The sequence below is a fragment of the Microcaecilia unicolor genome, chromosome 8 (genome assembly GCF_901765095.1).
Source record: "Microcaecilia unicolor chromosome 8, aMicUni1.1, whole genome shotgun sequence".
Classification (NCBI taxonomy): Eukaryota; Metazoa; Chordata; class Amphibia; order Gymnophiona; family Siphonopidae; genus Microcaecilia; species Microcaecilia unicolor.
This window is the reverse complement of record NC_044038.1, coordinates 151,646,375-151,673,405: the sequence shown is the minus strand read 5'-3', so window position 1 is coordinate 151,673,405 and position 27,031 is coordinate 151,646,375. Positions and strand designations below refer to the sequence as shown.

The 27,031-nt window shown below is 45.5% G+C and overlaps 1 protein-coding gene across 2 annotated transcripts in view; it reads left to right on the top strand.

Annotated features, from left to right (window-relative positions):
• MGAT4B (alpha-1,3-mannosyl-glycoprotein 4-beta-N-acetylglucosaminyltransferase B) overlaps positions 1-27,031 on the top strand; it is a 421,878-nt gene that overhangs the window by 326,914 nt on the left and 67,933 nt on the right. For both annotated transcript variants that reach the window (XM_030211615.1, XM_030211617.1), the window contains exon 5: positions 16,460-16,506. In XM_030211615.1, coding sequence (XP_030067475.1) covers positions 16,460-16,506 — 47 coding nt within the window. The remainder of the gene's footprint in view (positions 1-16,459; positions 16,507-27,031) is intronic.

Genomic DNA, 27,031 nt, shown 5'->3' with positions numbered 1-27,031 from the left:
TTGCAACCTTCTATGAGTCTTGCTGCAGCATTCTGAATCTATTGGAGCTGGTGCAGACTCTTTGTAAGAATACCAAACGTAATTCTGGGTATTCAATAAGAAACGGTTTCAAATTACAAAATTGGTAAATATAACAGAAACCTTCATGAAAATTGTAAAGCAAAAAATTTTTTTTATCTCATTACTCATATTGTATACATAATTATTTTTTATGCAAAATCCAATAAAGCAGACTCTTTGTAGTCAGACCATTGTAGAGTGCATTACAGTAATCCAATCTTGATGTTATCATGGAATGCACAAGAGAGGCAGCGTAGTTGTCGCAAATGATTGAAGCAACTCGTGATGGTTGCTTGGATTTGGGGAATCAGAGTAAGTGTTGAATCTAACTGTATTCCAAGATTCCTGACTTGTGATTTGAGAGGGAGTTCATATTTCCCAAAAGAGATGTTCCATACCTGGTAAAAGGGGTACAGCTACTGTAGGGGCAGAGCCATAGATAGTGACCCCACCCCTAAGGTTGTCCTGTATGAGTACTGGTACCTTTTTTTCCTACAAAAAAGGCACTGGCTTTCTCTGACCCTTATGGGCTCACATTCTAAATTTACTTTGTGTCTGGGGCAATGGAGGGTTAAGTGACTTGAAGGAAAGGGTTAGAGACGGGCAATAGGATTGAGAGGTGAATAGAGACAGAGGGGACACAAAATTCAAACTCTTAGAAAACGAGAATAAAACAGGAAGATGAGACCAGTTAGCAAAGAAAAAAGGCAAGGAAGAGGACCAAGGATAAATCAGACCAAAGATGCAAAAATATTGGAAACAACTAAGTTTTTGATTTGGTCAGGCTTGCCTGCTAATGGATTTGCCTTGGCTTGTGTAACTTGTTTTGCCTATTCTTATGTGCAGCTATCCAAAGCTTTTACTCAGAGCCCACCTATTACATTTCTATACATTTTAAGTAGCTCTTTCAGTTTGGTTCACCTTTTATAGCATGAATGGGGCTTTCTGGTTTTTCAGTTATGTGAAAAAATCTGCATTTTGTGTGAGTTTTTGTCTCTGTTTAATAATATATATGAAAATTGTGGCTTTTGGGACTTTTAATATAAGACAAAATGATGGAATCCCTCCCCAACCTAAAAAAATGAAGGACCTTTAATTGGGTGGGGGGGGGGGGGGGGGGTCATCATTTTATTTATTTCCTCCTACTCCTTTTTGAACACAAACCAAACTCTCCTGTTCATATCATTCTTAGTACAGCTCTTCACTTCATGCTGCTCCGCCTATAGTGACATGGAGCCAAGCTTGCTTGACTTGCGTCTCTCTCGGCTGCCTGTGCCTGCTGTTCCTGCAACTTCTGTTTGAGTGTGTAAGCTTGAGTCACGGGGTGCTTGTGGTCTGCACTTTTCCCTTCTCACAAGAAGGGAGAGCTGGTAGACAGAGAAGCTGGCAGATATGTCAGGTCCCTGATGGAGGAAAAGGAAGGCCGCTTTTTTATTTTCAATGTGCAGTTGATAAACACAAATTTAAAATTGTTCTGTTACTTAAAAACAACAAAAAGAAGCCCAAATCATAAAAGAAAATACAGAAATAGGGGTGTGCAGGACAAAATAATTCATTTTTATTACACTTCTGATGTTTACTGGAGTGTAGGAGTAGCCTATTGGTTAGAGCAGGGCTTCAGTGTAAATTTCAAGGGGCTTCGACGTTGGCTTCAGAAATTTTAGTACAAGAACAGTGCTGGGCAGACTTCTACAGTCTGTGCCCTGAGAATGGCAAGGACAAATCAAACTCGGGTATATATATAAAGTATCGCATATGAGTTTATCTTGTTGGGCAGACTGGATGGACCGTACAGGTCTTTATCTGCCGTCACTTACTATGTTACATACATGTCATCATTGGTAAGTGACCTGCTGGCCACTCTGGAAGATACTTGGTCATCATTGCTGTGCAGGTTTTGAGTTTGGCCGAGGGTAATTTTATAACAAGGCACATAGGTGTATATGTTAAGCCAGAGAAGCCAGGGTTCAAATTCCACTACTTCTGCTCCTGATCTTGAATGTTTACAAACTTAGGGGCCCTTTTACTAAGCCGCGGCAAAATCTGGGCTTAGCGCTTGCTAATTTGAACTTTTCCTGTGGGCTTTTTAGATTTATTGTGTCAGTGTATTAAGGATTATTTCTATGAGTTATCTTGTTGGGCAGACTGGATGGACTGTGCAGGTCTTTTTCTGCCGTCATCTACTATGTTACTATTTGTGTTTTTGCAGATCCCATGCTAATTTTTCTATCAGCTCGTGGGACTTGCAAAAAAATAACATGAGAGCATTTACCGCCTCCTAATTGCTCCTACATTATCCAGTTAGGACTAGATTATATAAATGGTGCCTAAAAAATTGGTGCTGAAAAAAACGTCGCTTAGCGCTATTCTATAAACCATGCGTAAAGTTAGGTGCAGTTTATAGAATAATGCTTAGTACCAGGAACCACGATTACATTTAGGCATGACCATTTATGCCGATGAAAACCTGGTGTAAATCCCCATGCGTAAATTAGGTGCGGATCCCGCTAATTCTGTAACAACGTGTATAAACTTTAGGAACGTCCCTGACCCGCTTGTGGCCACTCCTCCCTAATTCTATAACAACACGTATAAACTTTAGGGATGCCCATGACCACAACCCCTCTTTAGATCCGTGCATTAGAATTTACACGCATCTCTTTATAGAATATGCCTAAAAAGATGCATGCATAAATTTCAAATTATTGCCAGTTAGTGACGATAATTGTTGCCCAATTATTAGCGCTGATTGGCTTATTAAGTTGGGCGAGCAAATTGGACACATGCCCAAATTTGCATGTGCATTTCAAAGCGCCATATATAGAATGCGGGGGTTAGTGCAGACTAATCAGAACATGCTAGCTGCATAACACTTCCACACCCATGATCCAACTCCCCCTTAAAAATTTTTTAAACTCTGAATAGCAGATGATTAGCATAAGCTGGCAGGCAAATTACCACAAAATGCTTTAACAGGTGTTGCAGTAAGCCTTTTTTCCATGTTAAGTGTGCCTTTAGCACTTAATGTGGTTTAGTAAAAGGGCTCCTTAGATTGTAAGCCCTCCTCCCCTCCCCCCTCCCCCTCCCAGGACAGGAAAGTATCTGCTGTACCTGACTATAACTTGCCTTGAGATACTGAGAAAAGGCATGAGCTAAATCTCCAAATTTAGTACCTCTCTCTTACCAAACCGTGCTAGTGATTCCCAGTGCAGCAAATGCAATGCTAGCGTGGTTTAGTAAAAGGGGCCCTTTATGTTTTATTCAGGGGGGTGGTGTTTTGGGGGGGGCAATGTCAATAATACACCCTATTTAGCAATAGAGTGCATTGATGATACAGGATAAAGCCCCAAATTTCTGGTTTTGTTCCTGCCATTTTGGGTTAACTGCATTTAAATGATGTTTCCCATGTCATTTCAAATTAACGCATCTTCCTATATAGAATGAGTGTGTCTCTACCTGTGTGATCTAGATTCCATTCACTGTGCAACTGTGGTGGGAGGCAGGGCTGGTGGTTGGAAGGTGGGGATAGTGCTGGGCAGACTTATACGGTCTGTGCCAGAGCCGGTGGTGGGAGGCAGGGCGGGTGGTTGGGGGGCGGGGATAGTGCTGGGCAGACTTATACGGTCTGTGCCAGAGCCGGTGGTGGAAGGCGGGGCAGGTGGTTGGGAGGCGGGGATAGTGCTGGGCAGACTTATACGGTCTGTGCCAGAGCCGGTGGTGGAAAGCGGGGCAGGTGGTTGGGAGGCGGGGATAGTGCTGGGCAGACTTATACGGTCTGTGCCAGAGCCAGTGGTGGAAGGCGGGGCAGGTGGTTGGGGGGGCGGGGATAGTGCTGGGCAGACTTATACGGTCTGTGCCAGAGCCGGTGGTGGAAGGCGGGGCAGGTGGTTGGGAGGCGGGGATAGTGCTGGGCAGACTTATACGGTCTGTGCCCTGAAAAAGACAAGTACAAATCAAGGTAAGGTATACACAAAAAATGCACATGTGAGTTTATCTTGTTGGACAGACTGGATGGACCATGCAGGTCTTTTTCTGCCGTCATCTACTATGTTACTATGTAACTTGCAGCAGTAACTCTTTCACTGACCACAGTCAGGGGCATGCCTTTCTCATGATTCTGCTGTTCTTTCTTATAGTGTTGAGAGAACATCGTAGAGTAGAGAAGGGTATGTAACAAAATATTAGACGTCATTAGGAAACTCTAGTTTTATGTGAAAAGAAATTACAGTGCAGTTATGGAGACTTTGAGAGATGAGGACAAAAGAATTCATACTTTAATCTTGCACTTAAACCATTACAAGATCTAAGGAGAGGAGAAACAGTGAAAGGGCCAGCAGACAGACTCTAGAGCCCACTAACAGGAAGCCAGGATTCGAAAGGAAATCTGTCCTCCCACATTGCTTGTGTACTGTGCTTGCTGGAGTGGTCAGCAGATCTCCAGCAAATGGAAACTCTTCCAGCTGAGCTCTGCGGTGAGGGCTGACCAGTGTTCCTTCCTCTTTGCTGATTCTGTGAAAAGAAGAAATTTAATTTTGACTTAAGGAGTGTTCTGAGAGCAGGGAGAGGAGGAAACTTTATTACATAAATGCAGCTTTGAGGTGTCCGTTTTATTACTTGTATCCAAGCAAATGGAAAAAGCGTGCTTGCCCTCCCCAGTGTCTTACATAAGTTTCTGGGTTGTGTTCTACTTTTCCCTGAGTCCTTACCCAAGCGTATGGTGATATTTGTTCTAGGAGATTATTAATAGACAGGTGTTTTTTTTTTGTTTTTTTTTTGCCCTGTGCTATGACTGATAGCTCTTAAGTTATCAGATGGGAGTAAAGGACATTTTAGGATTAATCTGCTGGTCAGAACAGCAGACCAGTAACCAAGGGAACCAGGATTGAAATCTCATGGACACTCCTTGTGACTTAACCCTCCATTGCCTCAGCTACTAACTTAGATTATAAACCCTCCAAGGACCGAAAAATATCAAATCAAATCAAACTAGGGTTCTGAAACTTTGGTTGTTACAATCCATTCTAATGCCTGCAGGAAGTGAGTTCCATAGAGTGGTTCTCTATATATTTTATCTGAAAAAACAAATTATATATATATATATATATATATATATATATATATATATATATATATATATATATATATATATACTAGTAAAAAAAGGCCCATTTCTGACACAAAGGAAACGGGCGCTAGCAAGGTTTTCCTCAGAGTGTGTATGTTTGAGAGTGTGTGTGTGAGAGTGACTGTGTGAGAGAGAGTGACTGTGTGAGAGAGAGAGTGAATGTGCAAGTGTGTGTGTATGACAGAGAGATTGAGACTGGGTGCGAGTGTGTCTGTGAGAGAGAGAGTGTGTGTGAGAGTTAGTGTGTGCGCCAGGGGCCCCCCTCCCGCCCAGTTCCAGTGTCTTCCCCTTCCCTCCCTCCAAGTTCCAGTGTCCACCCTTCCTAGTTCCAGGGTCGTCGTCCCCCCCCTCCCTCCCTCCCTCCGAGTTCCAGGGTCGTCCCCCTGCTTTTTTCTTTTCTAGTTTTTGTACAGGTGGTGCATTCCCCCCTCCATCTCTCCCTCCCATACGCACACAAACAGATTCAAACTTGATCAGATCATTCGTCCACGCCGCGCAGCCAAGAAGAGAACTTCGGCTGGTGGGTTTGGGGTCCCCCGCCAGCACAGGTATGCGACGGCGGTGGGAAGGGGCGCTCAAGAGGGTCGCGGCAGGGGGGTCCAGGGATCAGGAACTTGGAGGGGGGGTATGGAAATCCGAGGGGGGGTATGGAAATCCGAGGGAGGGAGGTGGGGTCTGGAACTCGTGGGGGTAGGAGAGTGGATCAGCTGTGAGGGTTTTTTTTTTCCTCGGGTTCGCGTCATAATGGGTCCAGTGACATCTGCCTGGGCTTCGGAGCCTAGCAGACCAAGAAGTCACGGACACAGTCAGCAAGATAGAACATTGGAGGTGAGAATTATTATATAGGATATATATAAACCTAATTGTTCCTCATTCTTCTCAACTAACATTCAGTTACAACAGACTGTAGTTTAAGGGTCATCTCACTCGTCACCAGGACTAAATAATAAAATATTAATGTAACCCCCCATTATAAGGGGATTACTGAGTGGTGTTGGTTTCTCTCTGGAGTCACTGGGAGGGGGGGTGAGTGGGATGTTGTGGGTTGGCGGGAAGCCCTAGCCCAAGAGGAGTGTTTTGTGGAATAAATTTCAGAGGGAAATGTTTCTAGTTTGTGATTAAGGGAAGTGCAGTTTGACAGTAATAAAAGTTTTGTTTGTGTGTGCACAAGGTCTTCGGATGCTTTCACCCCCACCAGGATCCTAGGAGGAGAGGGAGTATCCTGGAAAGGCCAGATAGTTTATTAAAACCTGCTATACCGCCTAAACTGACTCACAGATCTGGGCGGTTTATTTATTTACTAGCCGTTAAGCCCGTTAAAACGGGCAAGTATTGGTATGCTCTATTTTGATGTATAACTCCCTCCCTCCCTCCCCTCAGCTCCACGCCCTTCCTCCTTCCCTCCCTCCCAGCTCCAAGGCCCGATTCCCTCCCAGCTCCAAGGGCCCCCCCTCCGTCCCTCCCAGCCAGCTGCAAGGCCCCCCTCTGTACATCCCTCCCAGCTCCAAGGCCCCCCTACTTCTGACCTCCCATGTCCAGCATCCTCCCTCCTTCCCTGCCAGCTTCAAGGCCCCCAGTCTCTCCCTCCCTCCCTAGCTCCAAGGCCCCATTCCCTCCCCTCCCAGCTCCAAGGCCCCCCTCCTCCTTCTGAGCATTTATCCTGCCTTCCCCTCCCCCCCCGAGGTCGCTGCTGTCGCCGCTACCGCTCCCCCCCCCCCCCCCGAGGTCGCCACCGGCCCCTCCCTCCCAGCTCCGATTCCCTCCCAGCTCCAAGGGCCCCCCCTCCATCCCTCCCAGCCAGCTGCAAGGCCCCCCTCTGTACATCCCTCCCAGCTCCAAGGCCCCCCTACTTCTGACCTCCCATGTCCAGCATCCTCCCTCCTTCCCTGCCAGCTTCAAGGCCCCCAGTCTCTCCCTCCCTCCTAGCTCCAAGGCCCCATTCCCTCCCCTCCCAGCTCCAAGGCCCCCCGTCCAAGCCAGCTCCAAGGCCCCCCTCCGTCCCTCCCCTCCCTCGCAGCTCCAAGGCCCCCCTCCTCCTTCTGAGCATTTCTCCTGCCTTCCCCTCCCCCGCCGAGGTCGCTGTTGTCGCCGCTACCGCTCCCCCCCCCCCCCGAGGTCACCACCAGCCCCCTCCACCCGGGCCCTCCCTCCCAGCTCCAAGGCCCAATTCCCTCCCAGCTCCAAGGGCACCCCCCTCCGTCCCTCCCAGCCAGCTGCAAGGCCCCCCTCCTCCTTCTGAGCATTTCTCCTGCCTTCCCCTCCCCCCCAAGTTCGCTGCTATCGCCCCTCCCCCCCGAGGTCGCCGCTACCGTCCCCCCCCCCCCCCCCCCCGAGATCGCCACCAGCCCCCTCCACCCGGGCCCTCTGTTCTACATTTAACTTGCAGCACCGAAACCGCAGGCAGATCAGCTCCGTCGGCCTTCCTTCTCTGCCTGTGTCCCGCCCTCGTGTGACGTAACATCAGCGAGGGCGGGGCACACAGGCTGGGAAGGAAGGCCGACGGGAGCTGATCTGCCTGCGGTTTCGGCGCTGTAAGTTAAATGTAGAAGAGAGGGCCTGGCCTGGTGGAGGGGGTTGGCTGCGACCTTGGGGGGGGGGCGGCAGCGGCGACCTCCGGGGGGGGGGGAGCGGTACCATTAGCGGCAGCGTCGACGTCCGTGTGGCAGTGACTGCACTCCTCCTCAGCGCAGAGTTTCCCTCTCTGTTCCGTCATCACGTCTTGACGTGGGGGCGGGACAGAGAGGGAAGTCTCTACTGCGCATTTGCAGGTGAGTCGGTCACTTGCCATTTATATGTTTGATTGTATTTATTTGTAGCATTTGTATCCCACATTTTGCCACCAATTTGCAGGCTCAATGTGGCTTACATTTGACGTAATGGCGGTTGCCATTTCTGGTTAACAGAATTACAAATGGTATTGCGCATGGTAACATACATGGAACATAACATATATGGAACAGATCATGGTATATATATAAACCATGTGCATACATACATGATAAAGAAGCGTTCATTATGGTATTGCATGAAGGTTACTGAGTTTTCAGAGGTAATAACTCATATCAAAAGTAGGAAAGGAACTACAAAATTCTGATAGGAAAGGATAACAGTAAACATAGCCAATCATTCAAACTAAGGGAAGAACAAAGAAAGGGAGAGAAACAGAGAAGTGGAGGATCACAATAAGGAAATAAATAATGGTCAAAGTAGGAAGTTACTAAGGTAAGGAAGAGAGAAATCAGAGAATGTGATGCCAAGCTCTCACCATTTAGGGGGAGTTACTGTCGGCCAAAGGCAGTAACTGATGGAGAGGAGTTCCCTGAGTGGGTGAGGGGAGTCCAGCTTGTGAGCAGGAGCAAGGAAGAAGCTTGTTCAAGGCCAGAGGGTGCAGCCTGGTGAGGTGCAACTTTGGAAGAGAGGACAGACAGGAGTATCTGGTGCTGGAGGAGTTTGTTGGTGATGACCATCGCTATCAGCACAGTCTTGGATTATACAGCCCAAAGGGTTGGGTAATGGACTGAGGAAATTTTTTATATTTTGTACATATCTCTGAATTGCTACTTGGTGTGCTGAGCATTCTTTAGAGTAAAAAGCTGATCCCGGACTGTTATGTTTCAACATTTTTTTCTTTATTCATAACCATACATTAAAAACACTTATTACAGTATGAGTGTCCAAGAAATAGAAGTGCAATTATGTACAATGTAAAGGCTGCATAATAAAGTCTGTCCACAGATGTTTACCATTGACTTCCCCCCCCCTCCCTTCCCCCCTGTATCTTGAAGCCTACCGGGTTATCCCCACCTCTCCTAACCAGAAATGCATCAGATACCATCAACAGAATAATGTTCGCAACTTAAACTAGAAACAGTTAACTCTCTCATTCTACATCCCGTCCCAAAGTCCCCACCCTTCCATCCCCCCCCCCCCAAACAGCCAATATTTATTCAGTTGGGGTACTAACATCGCAATACTCTTCAGATCACACTAAGGATCAAACTGCGACCTCGAGGATTTAAAACCTGGAGATATAGCCCCCAAGTGGCCAAAACCTTTTCCGGCTCTTTGCGGATGACCGAGATTCTCAGGCCTCCAAGGACACCAAAAGATGCACTTGGTTCCTCTAGTGCCAATATGCTTGGGGATCTTGCACTGTCCAATATTGCAAAATGCATTTCTGGGCAAGTAGACTCAGCTTACGGAGGAGCATCACATTATATTTATTCTGACTCCCATAGGCTCCCGGCACATCTAGAAGCAGCTGTTCTACTGTTCCCAAACCTTGATTCCCAGCTCTTGTTCTATAAAACGTGTTACCCGGCGCCAAAATGCTTGCACCGCAGGGCATTTCCATAAAGCATGATATAACGTCTCAGAATCTCTCCCACATTTCAGGCAGGTAGGTTCCGTCAACCCCCCCCCCCCCCCCATATGGAAGAACTGACTAGAAGAGATATATGCTGTATGAATAATATGATAAGCACATTCTCTTAATCGTGCATCAGTTGTGAGGGTAGGTATACGTGCCACAGATGTTGATATGTCCCAATGTGTCAGAGGAGCCTCCACCTCTCGCTTTCATTTAATTTTCAACCCACTATCATCTTTGGGTGATTTCCTTTCAACAAGGGCTTTATGTAGTATTGAGACTGATATTTCTCCCTCTCTCAACCCCATTTGACTACCAAGTGATGTTTGGGGCAGCCTGGCCATGTAGTGGGTAACTTGCCAAAAGGCAAATCTATTCCCCCAGGATTCCCCCACCTTATTTAAAAGATCTTCAATAGAGATTAACCTTCCCTCAGTAGTTAACAAATGCTCTAATTTAATTATATCTTGATTTGCTCATTGGTTAAAAACTCGGTTGCTAATGCCTGGTTGAAATGATGGGTTGCCCCCCAGTGTGAACTGGTTAGTAACATCAGGGTCTCCCCCCAGATTCTGCACTATCAACCTCCACAATGCCTTTAATGGGTTGAGTAGCACACTCCCTCGTAACCCCAGAGGTATTTGTGTCCGCTTGTGATGTAATAACGAGAGTAGCTGGTAGGAGGCGTAGAAAACTCTCAAGCCCCAGCGGGGTATATGTCTGTGTCTGAAGACACCAGTCCCCCAAATGCCGTAATTGACAGGCTTGGTTATATAGTTTTATATCCGGTAAGCCTACTCCTCCTTGCCTCCAGCCCCCCACCATATAGGTAAGTGGTACTCTGGCTTTCTGAGAGGTCCAACAGAACCGAGTAATTAATCTGTATAAAGCTTTAATCTCTCTCTGATAGAGCCAAATAGGCAGTGTCTGTAAGTAGTATAGCCATTTTGGGAACACTACTGTCTTGACCAAGCTCACTCTACCCATCAATAAGGGCAAGTTCCGCCAACCTTCCAAGATCTTTTTGGTATCTTCCAATAAAGTGGTGACATTTATTTGGTGCAATTGTGTCACGTCTATAGGTAGGAGAATGCCCAAGTATCTAAAGGACTTCTCTGCCCATTGCAAGGGGAAGGCCGCCCCCCCCCCCCATTCCGTCACCAATCGGGCCGAAGATGCTAGAGCCTCTGATTTACCTAAATTTAAACGAAGGCCGGCATAGTCCCCATATTCTTTAAAGATTTCCAGCAGGGCGGTTAACGAGTCCTGCGGTACTGTCAGGTGTACCAAGATGTCATTTGCAAATGCCGCAACTTTAAAGCAGCACTTTACAAAACCAGAACACTGTACCAGTGATTGCATGGTAAGAATCCTGAAAGGGAACTTTAAAACAATACAGGAACGTAAGACCTTTGAAGTCAGAATGATTAAATATTTTGACACCCACCAGACAGAACCTAACAAAGATCTGGGTTTTCTAGCCCATTATAAACCATAAAATTGTACTGCTTTGTCACCCTCCTGTCTCCATGCATATTTCCTTGTCCCTCATCCACCCGACCCTGTCCCTCACCTATCCACCCCCATCCTGTTAGACTGTCACTGAAATGCTTTGATGTTTCACTTATATATACTGTCATCTACCAAAATTTGCTTATTTCCGATCTGACGAAGAAGGGCAACCTTCAAAAGCTAATCAAGAAATGTATTAAGTTATGTCCAATAAAAAAGGTTTCATCTTATTTTCTTTTCCATGTTTTATTTTGTTTAATTTCTGTTGATTACCTTTAAAAGTGGACTAACACGGCTACCACACCTCTCTACTCAAAGATGTTCGAAAGATCTCTCCAACTGAAGATATTGTGGGAGTGAATTCTAAAGGGCAGGGGAGAGGAAGTAGAAAGCAGTAGATCAGGTTGACTCCCATCGAGCTTTAGTGGAATGTGGCAAGACAAGCCTGTGATCGGTTAAAGATTGGAGGGAACTTGTGGGCTTGTGAACTATTTTTTTTTTAATACTGTTATTTCCTCCCATAGTTGTGGCATCACTGTCCTCCCTCCTTAAGTGGTGCACCTAGAATAGTGAGAGGTGGAGGCTCCCTTGGAGGCTTCCTCCAACTTAAGCAGTGTGATTGAAGTACCAGATTTGAAGGGCAGTCCTGCTTGTGGTGTTAACCCAGGGTCGGTGCTCAGGGGTTTAGAATGTAAGCAATAAATTAGCTGCTTCTGTCTCAATAAGTATTAGGAATTAAAGGTCAGAGCTATTTCCCCAGAGGTAATGAAGTTAATAAAAATGTTTAGTGTATTATATGCAAAAAACAACCAGTGACTGCTCCCAACCTTGGTGCTGCAGACTTGATGGTCTGTTCATTAATTGAATGCAGTTCTGTGAAATGATGCTGAGCTGTGAACTAAGCCTACATCCTGAATCAGTGGTTGTGTGTGTGTGGCATTAGACTGGGTGCTAGAGGAGGGCAGAACTCACTCTCTTATTTTTTTTTTTTCTTTAAATGTTTATTGTTTTTAGTCTCATGCATTACACCAATGGTCTCTAATGTTTCTCGTACCTCACACTAACACTATCTGCTTTTGTCTCACCTAGAATGTAAACCGCACTGAACCCTGGAAAGGGGATATTAGCGGTATACAAGAATTGAATTGAGTTCTGTTTTGCACAAGGGCCATTTTTCTAGATATATCTGACTTTCCTCACCATAGTCCCTTTCTTATATAGCTCTGTATAAAAGTTTTTAAATTCTCCCTTCATCCCCTCACCATCCCACACCATTTTCCTCCCTCCCCTTGAAGCTTCACAATTTGGTGTTGTCACTTTCTTGCTTTTGGCTCTTGTGCCAGGTATATGCTTGCCTTATACCCATGTTCAAAACTGTTTTGTTTTGCCCTGGTCAGTTGAAATGCAGTATCTTTATTTCCTATGTTAACTCCTTTCAATTCAAATTCATCTCCCTCAATACCCTTCTTGACTATCTGCTTATGCATTCCCTCTAGCTCCTTAGTTTCTTTCTCAGTTCTATTTCCTTTCTCATTTGCTGCTGCTTTTTATATACTGCTATCGCCACTAGTTTTCCATGCACTGTCGCCTTCATGCTTTTCCACTGCATCCCTTTCACAACTCCCTCCTTTGCATTCAGATCAAAATTCTCCTTAATATCCTTTTCTATTATATAGCAAACTCCTTGGTCCTCTAACAGTGACTCACTGAGTCTCCAGAATTGAATTCCCTTTTTCACCTGTCATGTTTCAAACTGCACTCGTGCCAACCACATGGTTTGACCAAGGGATTGTTCAATTTCTGCTTTCACCACTCTTTGTGGAAGGCTGCTATTAAGAAGACTCTTGTGGAGATGCAGTTAGAAGGTTTAGTCCCACCTTTTCTTCTTTCTTCTCAATATTTTATTTAAGCCCAAGCTTTCAATTCCTTCTATGGATTACCAATCCCATAGCTTCCTACTTTGAGTTATTAAAAAAAAAAAAGTCTCTTCCTCTGGGCTGCTTCAATTCCATTCTACCAGCAAGGGAAGGGTGAAGAAGAATGTAAAAGATGCAACTGCTGTCCATACATAGAGGGGAGAACTTCCAGCTATCTGTGTTGCTGCAGTGCTCATGGATACCTTTGGTATCCACAGAACTTGCACTGATTTTGAGAGGGGAAATGCTGAGGTAATTTCCCTTTGAAAATTGCCTACATTAGTGATTCCCAAACCTGTCCTGGAGATCCAATAACCAGTCAGGTTTCTAGGATATCCACAATGAATATACATGAGTGAAGGAGTGGGCTAGCAGTTAGAACAGTGGACTGAGAACCAGGGAAGCAAGGAATCAAATCCATTGACGCTCCTTTGACCTTGGACAAATCATTTAACCCACTGTTGTCTCAGATACAAACTTAAGTGGTCTTCGACTAAAATGTACTAACATTTGCAGTTACTGCAGCTTTGTGTCAGATTTTACTGCACAGTACTGCAAATGTTACACAGCACAATTTAGGGGTGTTCCCACTATTTTTATTGCAGGTTGTGCGTTAGGGTATCCCTTAGTGCACGGTGCCTGCTGAGAGTTAATGCGGAACCACTTACCATCTCCTATTTAAGCGTTACCTCTGTCAGCCATTTTGGATAGTATTTTATAAAGAAAAATAAGATTGTAATAAGCATTTTTTTTTTGCCACCTTAAACTAGGAAGTTGGTTATAAAATTACCCTCCTTAGGGGGCAATTATGCTGAGCGCAAATTGTGTCCCAGCATATGGGTGCTCAGATTCCATTATCAAATAGAGCATAAGTCGACATTTGCACGCCAATATGTAGGCCTCCATCACTTATGCCATGTAAAAGGTAGGTGTAAACGTTGCATTATAGCATGTTCTTTTTAGTATTCCATAAGCTACACACCTGAGTGAGACCCGCCTATGCATATGCCTCCATTGCATCCAGGCACTATGCCGGTTGCATTCTAAGCTTGGAGAATACCACTTAACTCCCAACCGGCATTTATGCATATGACTTTTACATTCACATGCATAAGTACTAGTATTTTGTAATCTTAATGCGCAAAAAAGTAGAGAATATAATTAGACATACAAGTTTGATGACAGCAGCAGAATGCCCCAAATCCTACTCCCTTTTGGATGGCTAACTTTAGGCATGTAACAATCTATACATTCAAAATGATCTGTTCTGCTTCAGCAAATTATAAACAAAAAAAAAATTTAACATATGGTGGGTATATTTGAATATCAAACTTTGTTTGTTGTTTACACCCCCCAACCCTAGCACATCCCCAGGGAACCCTCTTTTTAATCTTCCCAAAAGAACACATTCTCTGAAAATCCCTGCAGGCCTTTAGCCACCATGGGAGATGGGGGCGAGTTTACATCAGGAAGACTTTCTAGGTAACTACTTGGCTACCTGGTTAAGTTGCTTCCAAACTTGTCCTCTGAATAGAATTAATGCAGAGCTGCCAAGTTACCTAGTGCCAGGAGAGAGAGCTGAGGCCAGGCCTGAATTTCTGATCATTAGTAAGATAATTAAATTTGCTGATGACACAAAATTATTCAAAGTTGTTAAATTGCAAGAGGACCTGAAGAGACTGGGCGTCCAAATGGCAAATGATGTTTAATGTGAGCAAAGTGATGCATGTGAGAAAGAGGAACCCAAACTTATAGATACGTGATGCAAGGCTCCACATTAGGAATCATCTCCCAGAAAAAGGATCTAGGTGCCCTTGTTAATGATACGTTGAAACCCTCTGCTGAGTGTGCAAAGGCGGCTAAGAAAGCAAATAGAATGTTAGAAATTATTAGGAAAGGAATGGAAAACAAAAATGAGAATGTTATAATGCCTTTGTATACCTCCATGGTGTGACCACACCTTGAATACTGTGTGCAATTCTGGTCACTGCATCTCAAAAAAGATAGAGTGGCATTAGAAAAGGTACAGAGAAAGGCGATGCTAAAGTGGCTAGGGCTCTTCAGCTTGGAGAAGAGACGGCTGAGGGGACATATGATATCTATAAAATGCTGAGTGGAGTAGAATGGGTAGATGTGAATTGCTTGTGTTACTCTTTCCAGAAATATTAGGACTAGGGAGCACGCAGTGAAGCAACTTAAGTAGTATATTTAAAACAAACCGGAGAATATATTTCTTCACTCAACATGTAATTAAACTCTGGAATTGGTTGCCAGAGAATGTGGTAAAAGCAATTAGCTTACAGGGTTTAAAAAAAGGTTTGGATGATTTCCTAAAAGAAAGGTCCATAAGTCATTATTAAGATGGACTTGGGAAAATCTACTGCTTATTTCTAGGATAAGCAGCATAAAATCTGTTTTACTGTTCTGGGATCTTGCCAGGTACTTATGACCTGGATTGGCCACTGTTGGAAACAGGATGTTGGGCTTGATGGACCTTCAGTCTGTCCCAGTATGGCAAGGCTTATGTTCTTATGTAATACATTATGAGCCCTCAGCACTTTTCATTGGGTAGAATCATGAAGTACAAATAGCGCACTGCATTGGGATGTATGTTGTAAACTAAGACTTGCCAAAAAGTCTCACTCATGAGTTGTTACTTGGTTGAACTGTCTGTTCCATTGTGGATGCGGTTATGTTGAAAGACAGCAATCTCTGATACTTTGATGAGGCAAGAAGACCCAAGAGTAGATTTTTATGTTGCAATGAATGAGAACTTGGAAACACTGTCAAAACTGCACCTCTGCTCCCTCTTACCCCTTCATGGAATGATGTGTGACCCCTGGGCAGTCATCTGAGTAAAGATGATGTTCGGATTGAACAGCCTTGGTTGTCTCAGGAGCTAGGAGAATCTTAGTTGTTCCTAGTAATGAACATGAAAATTTAAAGTCTGTGTTCTGTAAGAGAGATAATGGGATCAATTTATCTTGTCTTATTGCGCAAGAGGAGACCAGAGTTCACGGGTATACCATGCCAGGCCCAAAGAGATTTGGACTCTGTAAGGGTGTTGTGTTTAGAAATGAGGTAGCTTTTGGGGGATTATGACCTAGGACTGCTGCAGTGTGCTTTGGAAGAGGATTCTGACAATTTTGCTTTGATGTTTGGGAGGGTAACTCTGAAATGGCCCTAGAAGCCAGTGATAGTGTATCCCTGAGGGAAGGGGTAGGTGAGGAGCGACTTCCATAAGTTTTCTAGACTAGGAAATTGTATTCCCAATATATATGATTCTCTGGGGTGAGAAGACAAGCTAGATTTAGTGGTGGTCTAAGGTTGCTAGTCCAACATCACTACAGATGCAAAATTGTCATGACCTGTGATAAAGTGTATAACTGGCCATTGGATTTTTTTGAACACAGATATTCCTGGTGTGCTTATTGTGTGTTACCAGTCTTAGAATGCTGTTTGTTTTTTGATTTGCAGACTGATGCACAGTATGCTACTGGTTTAGCAGAAAACATCAAAAACCTGTAAGTAATTTATTTATTTGTACTGTTATTGCAGCCCTGCCTTTGCTTGTGAGATTCTGTAAGTTCCTTTGTTTCCAAGGTAACAGCTGCACCCTCACTGCACCTCCAGGACCGACTTGCAGTGTTGCCAGGTGGGCGGTTTTACCGCCCAATTGGGCGGTTTTCCGCGACCCGCCGCGGGAAATTTTTGCCTGCGGCGGGTTGCGTTTTTTTGGGCTGTTTTTGGGCTTCAGGGCGGTTTTTTCGGCCGCGGGGGGCGGGGTTAGTGACGTTTTTGGGCGGGGTTAGTGACGTTTTGGGCGGGGTTAGTGACGTGGGAGGCGGGGCCGATGATGGGGAGGCGGGGCCAGTGACGTGGGAGGCGGGGCCGGTGACGGCGGGGGCGGGGTTGATGACGGCGGGGGCGGGGGTGATGACGCGGGGGTGGGGGTGTCAGGGGCGGGGTTTGTGTTTGGGCGGGTTTTGGGCTGTTTTTTGGGCTGGATTGGGCTGGAAAAAAATTTTCCACCTGGCAACCCTGCCGACTTGTCCAGTTTCAGTAGTACAGGTCTGGGTTATCCACTAGCACCCTAAGAAACTATAACTATTAATAGGTGTCACTGCATGATATAAAGCTTACACAGAAGTAAAACAGCAGTTGGCGGCAACGGCGTGATTTCAGTATGGTAATGCGACATGAAAGGGGAGCACAGGGACTACTTATGAAGGCAAATTACAGGGAAATCAAGAGCCAGCAACTCAAGGCGATTTTTAGCATAAAATTTCAAATACAAGCAGCATCCTGAATAGGTACAGTGGTGTAAGTTCAAATTAGGGGGCTTGTAAGGGTCTTGTAGCGGGGGGGGGGCGGTTTAAATCCCCCCCTCCACCCCATACCAACGCTCTCAGATTACTAGGAGGTGAATGCAGCAAACATTAAACTTACCTACAAGAGTGTTTCTGCCCCACCAACATTTCCTCCCCCCTGAAATCCTTTCCTTTTAATTAAATAATTCCCACCTGATAGCCACAGAGCTGCTTAAAAGGAACCCCTCCTCCCTGCCAACATTAAGTCTTACAATAAGAACCCTGAGGTTTTACAGCCTCTTAATGTAAGACTTGGCCCTGCAGCTTGAGGTTGTGCACTTAAACCATTTCCCAACAGTCAGGAGGAGGGATAAATACCTAATATAATTAAAAAAAAACAAAACACCAAAAACCACATTGGGTGCAATGCTGTTAAAGGTATATAGGTACATCCAGCGTTTACCATGTTCTGCCTCTCTCCCTTTAGCGCAGGGCTCACTGGGTCCCCTGTGCACTGTTTGGCTAGTATTTTTGCTGCTGGTAAATTTTCTCATTACTTTTTAAAAAAATATATATATATAAAATTTAGAGCTTTTCTGAAGAACTGTAGCCCATGCAGAACTCTCCACTGATTGGACATGCTTAATGGTTGTATCTGTGACTTTTCTAGGCTTAGAATGGCCTAACCAATTTCTCGTGCAATATGTAGGTTTAGAAAAAAAAATAAGTGGTTGCAAAGGGATAAGAAGATGGAAACTGCTCTGAGGCATTAAAATATAGTGGGAAAGAATCTACTCTCTGGCAACTGTTCTGTTTAAGTAGCTGAAAATGTGTCCTCTGATGTTCAGCAAGATGCCTGCCAGCACTGCAAATAATGGAGAGAAATCCAGGGATAATAGATTTCTAGTAATGGGCTCATTGTGTTGCAGACTCCTGATATTACCAGAAATTATCTAAGAATGCTCTTGATGTAGGATTTATCGATCCCTCCTTTTTTGAGGAAGGAATATCAATTTGCCAGCAGCCCCCTCTATCCAACCTTAGAAAGCACAGGTATAGACTTAAAAAAAACCATCCATTTAAGTAATTCAATTTCTTCTACTAAATGCTCTTGAATTGCTCTTCTCTTCTCTCCTCACAAAATCTAAATTAAATTAAGAAAATAAAAAAAAAACATCAATGCTTTAAATTGCTGTGCTAAAATGACTTTACATTTCTGGGGCCTCCTGTGCCATTCTGCAAGAATGTTGGAGAGAGAATGAAATTACTGAAGTAGGTGGTAGGGGAAGTGAAAACAGCTCTCCAGCATGAGGCAGTTGCTGGTTTGGAGAGGACATAGCACTTGGACATGTATGCTGGACCGCTTTCCTTTTTTAACTCTTTATTTAGATACAAACACACAATTCCATCCTTTAAAAAAGGAGACTACCCTGCTTATTTTCGAAGGAGAAGGGCGCCCATCTTCTGACACAAATCAGGAGATGGGCGTCCTTCTCCTAAGGTCGCCCAAATCGGCATAATCGAAAGCCGATTTTGGGCGTCCTCAACTGCTTTCCGTTGCAAGGATGACCAAAGTTCAAGGGGGCGTGTCGGCAGTGTACTGAAGGCGGGACGGGGGTGTGCTTAAGGGATGGGCGTCCTCAGCTGATAATTGAAAAAAGAAAGGCGTCCCTGATGAGCATTTGGCTGACTTTACTTGGTCCCTTTTTTTTCACGACCAAGCCTCAAAAAGGTGCCCAAACTGACCAGATGACCACCGGAGGGAATCGGGGATGACCTCCCCTTACTCCCCCAGTGGTCACCAACCCCCTCCCACCCAAAAACAAAATGAAAACACATTTTTTTCCAGCCTCTATGCCAACCTCGAATGTCATACCCAGCACCATCACAGCAGTATGCAGGTCCCTGGAGCAGTTTTTAGTGGTGCATTGCACTTCAGACAGGCGGACCCAGGCTCACCCCCCCCCCCCCACACCTGTTACACTTGTGGTGGTAAATGGGAGCCCTCCGAAACCCACTGTACCCACATGTAGGTACCCCCCTTCATCCCTAAGGGCTGTGGTAGTGGTGTAGAGTAGTGGGTTTTGGGGGGTCCAGCACACAAGGGAGCTGTGCAGCTGGAAGCAATTTGTGATGTCCACTGCAGAGCCCCCTAGGGTGCCCGGTTGGTGTCCTGGCATGTGAGGGGGACCAGTGCACTACGAAGAAAACCGAGGTCGCCCATCTCTAAGGTCGACCTAAATGTCAAGATTTGGGCGTCCCCGCCCATCTTGTTTCGATAATACGGGATGCCCCGCCCTTCACCGGGATGTCCTTAGAGATGGGCGCCCTTAAAGATGGGCGCCCAATTCGATTATGCCCCTCCACGATAAAATGAGAAGATGGTGAAAAAAAAAACTTAGAGGAGCGGCTGCAAGGGTCAAAAATTTACATCAGGTGTTGATGCTGTTCAAAAACACCATCCTGGAAGCCCAGGCCAAATATATTCCGCATATTAAAAAAGGAAGACCAAACGACAGCCAGCATGGTTAAAAAGTGAGGTAAAGGAAGCTATTAGAGCTAAAAGAAAATCTTTCAGAAAATGGAAGAAGGAACAGACTGAAAATAATAGGAAACAGCACAAGGAATGCCAAGTGGAGGAGTGGCCTAGTGGTTAGGGTGGTGGACTTTGGTCCTGGGGAACTGAGTTCGATTCCCACTTCAGGCACAGGCAGCTCCTTGTGACTCTGGACAAGTCACTTAACCCTCCAATGCCCCATGTAAGCCGCATTGAGCCTGCCATGAGTGGGAAAGCGCGGGGTACAAATGTAACAACAAAAAAAAGTCAAATGCAAAGCGCTAATATGGAAGGCTAAGAGGGACTTCAAAAAAAAGATTGCGTTGGAGGCAAAAACACATAGTAAAAATTTTGTTTAGGTATATTAAAAGCAGGAAGCCGGCAAAAGAATCGGTTGGACCGCCAGATGACTGAGGAGTAAAAGGGGTGATCAGGGAAGACAAAGCCGTAGCAGAGAGATTAAATGAATTCTTTGCTTCGGTCTTCACCGAGGAAGATTTGGGTGGGATACCGTTGCCGGAAATGGTATTCGAAGCTGACGAGTCGGAGAAACTTAATGAATTCTCTGTAAACCTGGAGGATGTAATGGGGCAGTTCTACAAACTGAAGAGTAGCAAATCTCCTGAACCGGATGGTTTTTTTCCCAGAGTACTGATAGAAATGAAAAATGAACTTGCGGAGCTATTGTTAGTAATATGTAATGTATCCTTAAAATCGAGCTTGGTACCAGAAGATTGGAGGGTGGCCAATGTAATGCCGATTTTTAAAAAAGGTTCCAGAGGAGATCCAGGAAATTATAGACCGGTGAGTCTGACGTCGGTGCCGGGCAAAATGGTAGAGACTATTATAAAGAACAAAATTACAGAGCATATTCAAAAGCATGGATTAATGAGACAAAGTCAACATGGATTTAGTGAAGGGAAATCTTGCCTCACCAATCTACTACATTTCTTTGAAGGGGTGAACAAACATATGGATAAAGGTGAGCCGGTTGATATTGTGTTTCTGGATTTTCAGAAGGCGTTTGACAAATTACCTCATGAAAAACTCCAGAGGAAATTGGAGAGTCTTGGGATAGTAGGTAGTGTTCTATTGTGGTTTAAAAACTGGTTAAAAGATAGAAAACAGAGAGTAGGGTTAAATGGTCAGTATTCTCAATGGAGAAGGGTAGTTAGTGGGGTTCCCCAGGGGTCTGTGCTGGGACCGCTGCTTTTTAACATATTTAGAAATGACCTAGAGATGGGAGTAACTAGTGAGGTATTTAAATTTGCTGTTGACACAAAGTTATTCAAAGTCGTTAAATCACGGGAGGATTGTGAAAAATTACAAGAGGACCTTGGGAGACTGGGCGTCTAAATGGCAGATGACGTTTAATGTGAGCAAGTGCAAAGTGATGCTTGTGGGAAAGAGGAACCCGAATTATAGCTACGTCATGCAAGGTTCCACGTTAGGAGTCACAGACCAAGACAGGGATCTAGGTGTCATCGTTGATGATACATTGAAACCTTCTGATAAACCTTCGGCTAAGAAAGCAAATAAAATATTAGGTATTATTAGGAAAGGAATGGAAAACAAAAATGAGGATGTTATAATGTCTTTGTATCGCTCCGTGGTGCGACCGCACCTCGAATATTGTATTCAATTCTGGTCGCCGCATCTCAAAAAAGATATAGTAGAATTAGAAAAGGTGCAGAGAAGGTCGACGAAAATGATAAAGGGGATGGGACGACTTCATTTGAGGAAAGGCTAAAGCGGCTAGGGCTCATCAGCTTGGAGAAAAGGCAGCTGAGGGGAGATATGATAGAGGTCTATAAAATAATGAGTGGAGTGGAACGGGTAGATGTGAAGCGTCTGTTTACGCTTTCCAAAAATACTAGGACGAGGGGACATGCGATGAAGCTACAAAGTAGTAAATTTAAAATGAATCGGAGAAAGTTTTCTTCACTCAACATGTAATTAAACTCTGGAATTTGTTGCCAGAGAATGTGGTAAAAGCAGTTAGCTTAGCGGAGTTTTAAAAAGGTTTGGACGGCTTCCTAAAGAAAAACTCCATAGACCATTATTAAATGGACTTGGGGAAAATCCACTATTTCTGGGATAAGCAGTATAGAATATTTTGTTCTTTTTTGGGATCTTGCCAGTTATTTGTGACCTGGGTTGGCCACTGTTTGAAACAGGATGCTGGGCTTGATGGACTTTTGGTCTTTCCCAGTATGGCAATACTTATGTACTTATGTAGCAAGAATAACAAAATACGTTGCTCAGTGGTTTCTTCATTGCACCATCCAACAGAACTGGTATTTGGGTCCAATAATGGTTTCTACAACCTATTCACTCCCAAGAAACCCTACTCTCAGGTTAGTTCAGGTTAATTTTATTTGATATACTGCTAAGGAGCGCATCATCATAACGATGTACAATATAACGAGAGTCTGTATGAGAAAGGAACTACAGTAGTAAAAAGGACATATATAGGAATAAAGGAAAGAGAGAGAGTGAACAGAAGAGAAAAGAAAGTCTAAGCACGAATGTCTTAGTCTAGGGCAAAAAAAGAAAAAAAAAGGGAGTAAGGACTTCAGACAATGCATAAGAATTGAGCAGTTCCACCACCAAATGACAGGGGGCCCAAGGGTCAAGGGATCGATTTATAGTGTAGCTGAAAAAGGTGGGTTTTAAGAGGTGCTTTAAACTCGGTATGAGAACGTAATTTATGTATGCTAAGTGGCAGTGAGTTCCAGCAACTGAAAACAGTCCCCCATAATTCCCACCCACCCCTCTCAATACCTAGCAGGAACTATTCTCACCTCGTTATATACCACAAGTAGAATTTTATTTATTTATTTATGCATTCTTGTATCCCGCTATTATCCAAAAAACAAGTTTTGGTTCAGAGTAGCTTTCAATGTACATTTTGGTGGAGTTACAATAGTGCTTTACAAAGTGGAGAGGGCATCTGTAGTTCGTGTATTTATTTGTAGAGTTTTTGAATAGATAGATTTGGAGAGGAAAGGCAACGGTAGCTTTTGTAGTTCATATAGAGAGGCAGTTTCTTAGGGTACAATTCTATGTGCTATGCCACTTAAATGCTTAGATGCCCTGCTGGCACTCATGCAGGTGAGTGTGCACTTATGCACAAGGGCACACGTTGGTGCCCAGTTATGGAATTGCCCTTCAGAAGATTAAATAGAGGCAGGTTTGGCACAACTATACTTATGTTTATTAAAACTTTTTATACTGCCTGTACTGACAATACATATCCAGGCAAGACATGGTGGTTGCCTAGGGCAGCAGCTCCTAGGGGAGCAGCAAAACGCAGCTGCAGTCAGAGCAAAACAGTAAAGTCCTAGCAGCCATACAACTGCAAAAGAACCATTACCTGCAAAAGAACCTACAATTACCTGCAAAACGGTTTAATATTTAAAAGCATGATGTCCAATTATGTGTGTTTGCAGAATTATTGTAGGCTGTTCAAGATTGTAAAGATTATTAAAATCTTGGAGGAGGGAGCTGCTGGCCTAGAGACCTGAGATTTAACTTGGGGGGGGGGGGGGGGGCAGTGGCATAAGGCTCAAGGTTCATTTAATGTGCCCAGTACTCTTACACCAGCCCTGCATAGAAGTTGGGTGTTTGGAAGATGTTTGTTTAAAAAAAGTTCTGTAAACCACTGTTGTAGCATTAAAGAGTCCTCTGAGTCCAATATAACTTGTCCTCCTTGAACACTTGTCAGTGGAAGGCAATTGATCTTTTGTCTTGCACACATACTTTAAGGTCATTATCCTTTTAATAGACAAAAATTGATAACAGTTCTAGGCAGAAGTGGCCTCATCCCTTCTTCATAAGCAGGTCAAGAGGTCTGAAACGGATGGTTCAGTGACCCTGGCATTAAGCTTGATATCTGAGCCCTCATTGCTGTGTCAGGTTGATTCAAGATAAACAATGTACTAAAGAGGTGTTTGACCTGATAGGTTTAAATGCTAAGTGCTTCTTTTTTCCTGAGGTGGAATAGTAATAGTGATTTTATTCTAGTGCATTATTTTTGGTCAGGTCTCTTAGGAGCTGATGTTAAACCACGGTGGTCAGCATTTAGTCATTGCCAGCCACCACAGTTAAAATAAAACCAGATGTTTCAGCACCTGTACCTGGATACCGGCCACCACTGAATATCTGGTTGGATCTAGTAGACTGTTTGCCTTCTTGTTTTCTCATATCCAGTGTCGGGGCCAACACAGAAGTGCTATGCGGTTAGTGACTATACTCAGACCGTTAACCGGAAAAGTTATCCAGATAGTGATGTGAATATGGCAGTTAACTGGATAAGCTCTGGCTCCACCAGACTCCACCTATCGACAGGCCCGACACAGTGCAGATAGCACCGTGTTCAAAAGAAATATTTAGCGTCACCTGATAATCAGTTAAGTCTTTAAATATCAACCCCCCGTAGATTGTGGGTGATTGAGTAGGGTGGTTTGGTATTTGTAACAGAAGCAGGCAGGCTGGATGATCTTGACAGTCCTTGTATGCTGTCCATTATAATTTGTGAACCAATAAAATGGTGTAGTTGCCATATTAGTCCACTTAGCACATTTAAATAAAGATCCAGAAATAAAATGAGCAAAAGATAACATTGCATTTGTATTTTCTGGCAATATCTCTTACACAGACCGGCCGTTATTCAGCGCTATTTAACCAGCCTTGAATGACTCCTGCCTGGTTAAATAGCATTTAGCTGGCTAACCGCTAATATTCAGTGCAAGATAACTGGTTATCTCTGCTGAATATTCATGGTTAGCACATAGTGGCTAACTGGCTATATATTTGCATGATATAGCTGGCTATCCGCAAATACTCAAACGCTGGTCGGCTAAATTTAGCAGCCAAATCAGATCGCATAAATAGCAGTCCTATCTTTTAGCTGCTATAAACTTAACTGGCCAGCGCTGAATATTCACTTAGCTGGTTAAAGGCTCCTTTTTCTATCGGTGGCAAGCCCAGTGTGAGCTTACCGCTCGCTATACAGGAAGTACTGCCAAGATACCGCAGCAGCCCGGCAATACTTCTCAACTCTTGCACGCCCCATTTCCGGTGCTACAGAAATATATTTATTTTTCTCCGAGGACAAGCAGGCTGCTTGTTCTCACTGATGGGTGACGTCCACGGCAGCCCCTCCAATCGGAAACTTCACTAGCAAAGTCCTTTGCTAGTCCTCGCGCGCCCATGCGCACCGCGCATGCGCGGCCGTCTTCCCGCCCGAACCGGCTCGTGTTTGTCAGTCTTCTTTTGTCCGCGCTCGGTACGGTCGTGTTTTGCGCCGTTCGCGCCCCTTAAGTTGACCCTCGCGCGTCTGTTTGACTTTTCGCTAAAAAAAAAAAAAAAAAAAAAAAGGGATTCCGGAGAAGGACCTTTTGGTCTTTTTCCCTTCCCCCTATTTCTAGTTTTGGCCCCGTTAAGTTTTCTTTCGTTTTCGGGGTAGGCCCCTTTGAGGCCTCTGGTCGAGTTTTTTTCTCCCCATCTTTTTGGTGCCTTACCACTATTACGAGTTTTGATTTCGCCGGCGTGATTTTTCCGCCCATGTCATCGAAGTCTCCCAGCGGCTTCAAGAAGTGCACCCAGTGCGCCCGGGTAATCTCGCTCACTGATAGGCACGCGTCGTGTCTTCAGTGTCTGGGGGCTGGGCACCGCCCGCAGGCCTGCAGTCTTTGCGCCCTTTTACAGAAAAGGACTCAGGTAGCGAGATTGGCCCAGTGGAACGTTTTGTTCTCGGGCTCTTCGTCGGCATCGGCACCGGGAGTATCGAGTGCGTCGACGTCGACAGCGTCAACACCTCCGCCCTCGGTCGCGACGGTATCGATTGCATCGAGGCATCGACCCTCTGCATCGTCGGGGCCGAGGCATCGGAAGGCTACGTCGGTGTCGGTGGTACCGGGACCTCCGCTTCTGCTGATGTCGTCGGACGGTGGTGCTTCGTCTGGAGTGCAGGTGAGGGCTGTCCATTCCCCTGCTGGTGGCGGTGAGCCTTCGGGTGGGTCTCCCCCTACCCTGAGGGCTCCTGCGGTACAGCCCCCCCGAGACCGACCTTCTTCGGCCTCGGCCCCGAGGAAGCGACAGTTGGATTCTACGTCCTCCTCGTCGGTACCGGGAAGCTCCGGTGACATGCTTCGTTTGAAAAAGTCAAAGAAGCATCGACACCGGTCTCCTTCCCGCGTCGGTACCGAGAGCTCTGGGTCGCCGAGGGAGTCGGCACCCAGTAGGCATCGGCACCGGGAGGACCGCTCACCCTCTGTTCAGGAAGTGTCGATGCGCTCCACCTTGGACAGCCCGGAACAGCCTCCACGCCCGGAACAGACTCTGACTTCGATTCCTGCATCGGCTTCCATGTCTTTCTCCACAGCCGCCCTGCACGAGAGTCTCCGGGCCGTTCTCCCAGAGATCCTGGGAGAGCTGTTGCGCTCTTCCCCTCCGGTACCGGGGGTGCTTGCACCTCCGGTACCGTCGAGTGAGGCGCCGGCTGGCCCCTTGCCCGGGGTGAGGTCTCCGACATCGGTGCCGCTTGCGATACTGACTGCGGTCGCCTCCCAGGAAGGCTCCCCGACGACGTCGGCGGAGGGAGCTTCGCCGGTGCGGGTGAGGGAGTCTACCTCTCGACGCTCCCACCGTGGCCGTGGTTCCACGGAGTCGAGTCGGGCACGGCTTCAGACACAGGTTCGTGAACTTGTGTCTGATACCGATGGTGAGGCCTCGTGGGAGGAGGAGGAGGACATCAGATATTTCTCTGACGAGGAGTTTGATGGCCTTCCTTCGGATCCCACTCCCTCCCCTGAAAGGCAGCTTTCTCCTCCCGAGAGTCTGTCTTTTGCGGCCTTTGTCCGGGAAATGTCTACGGCCATCCCCTTCCCGGTGGTTGTGGAGGACGAGCCCAGGGCTGAAATGTTTGAGCTCCTGGACTATCCTCCACCTAAGGAAGCGTCCACAGTACCCATGCATCATGTCCTAAAAAAGACATTGCTGGCGAACTGGACCAAGCCTTTAACTAATCCCCACATTCCCAAGAAGATCAAGTCCCAGTACCGGATCCATGGGGACCCAGAGCTGATGCGCACTCAGTTGCCTCACGACTCTGGAGTTGTGGATTTGGCCCTAAAGAAGGCTAAGAGTTCTAGGGAGCATGCTTCGGCGCCCCCGGGC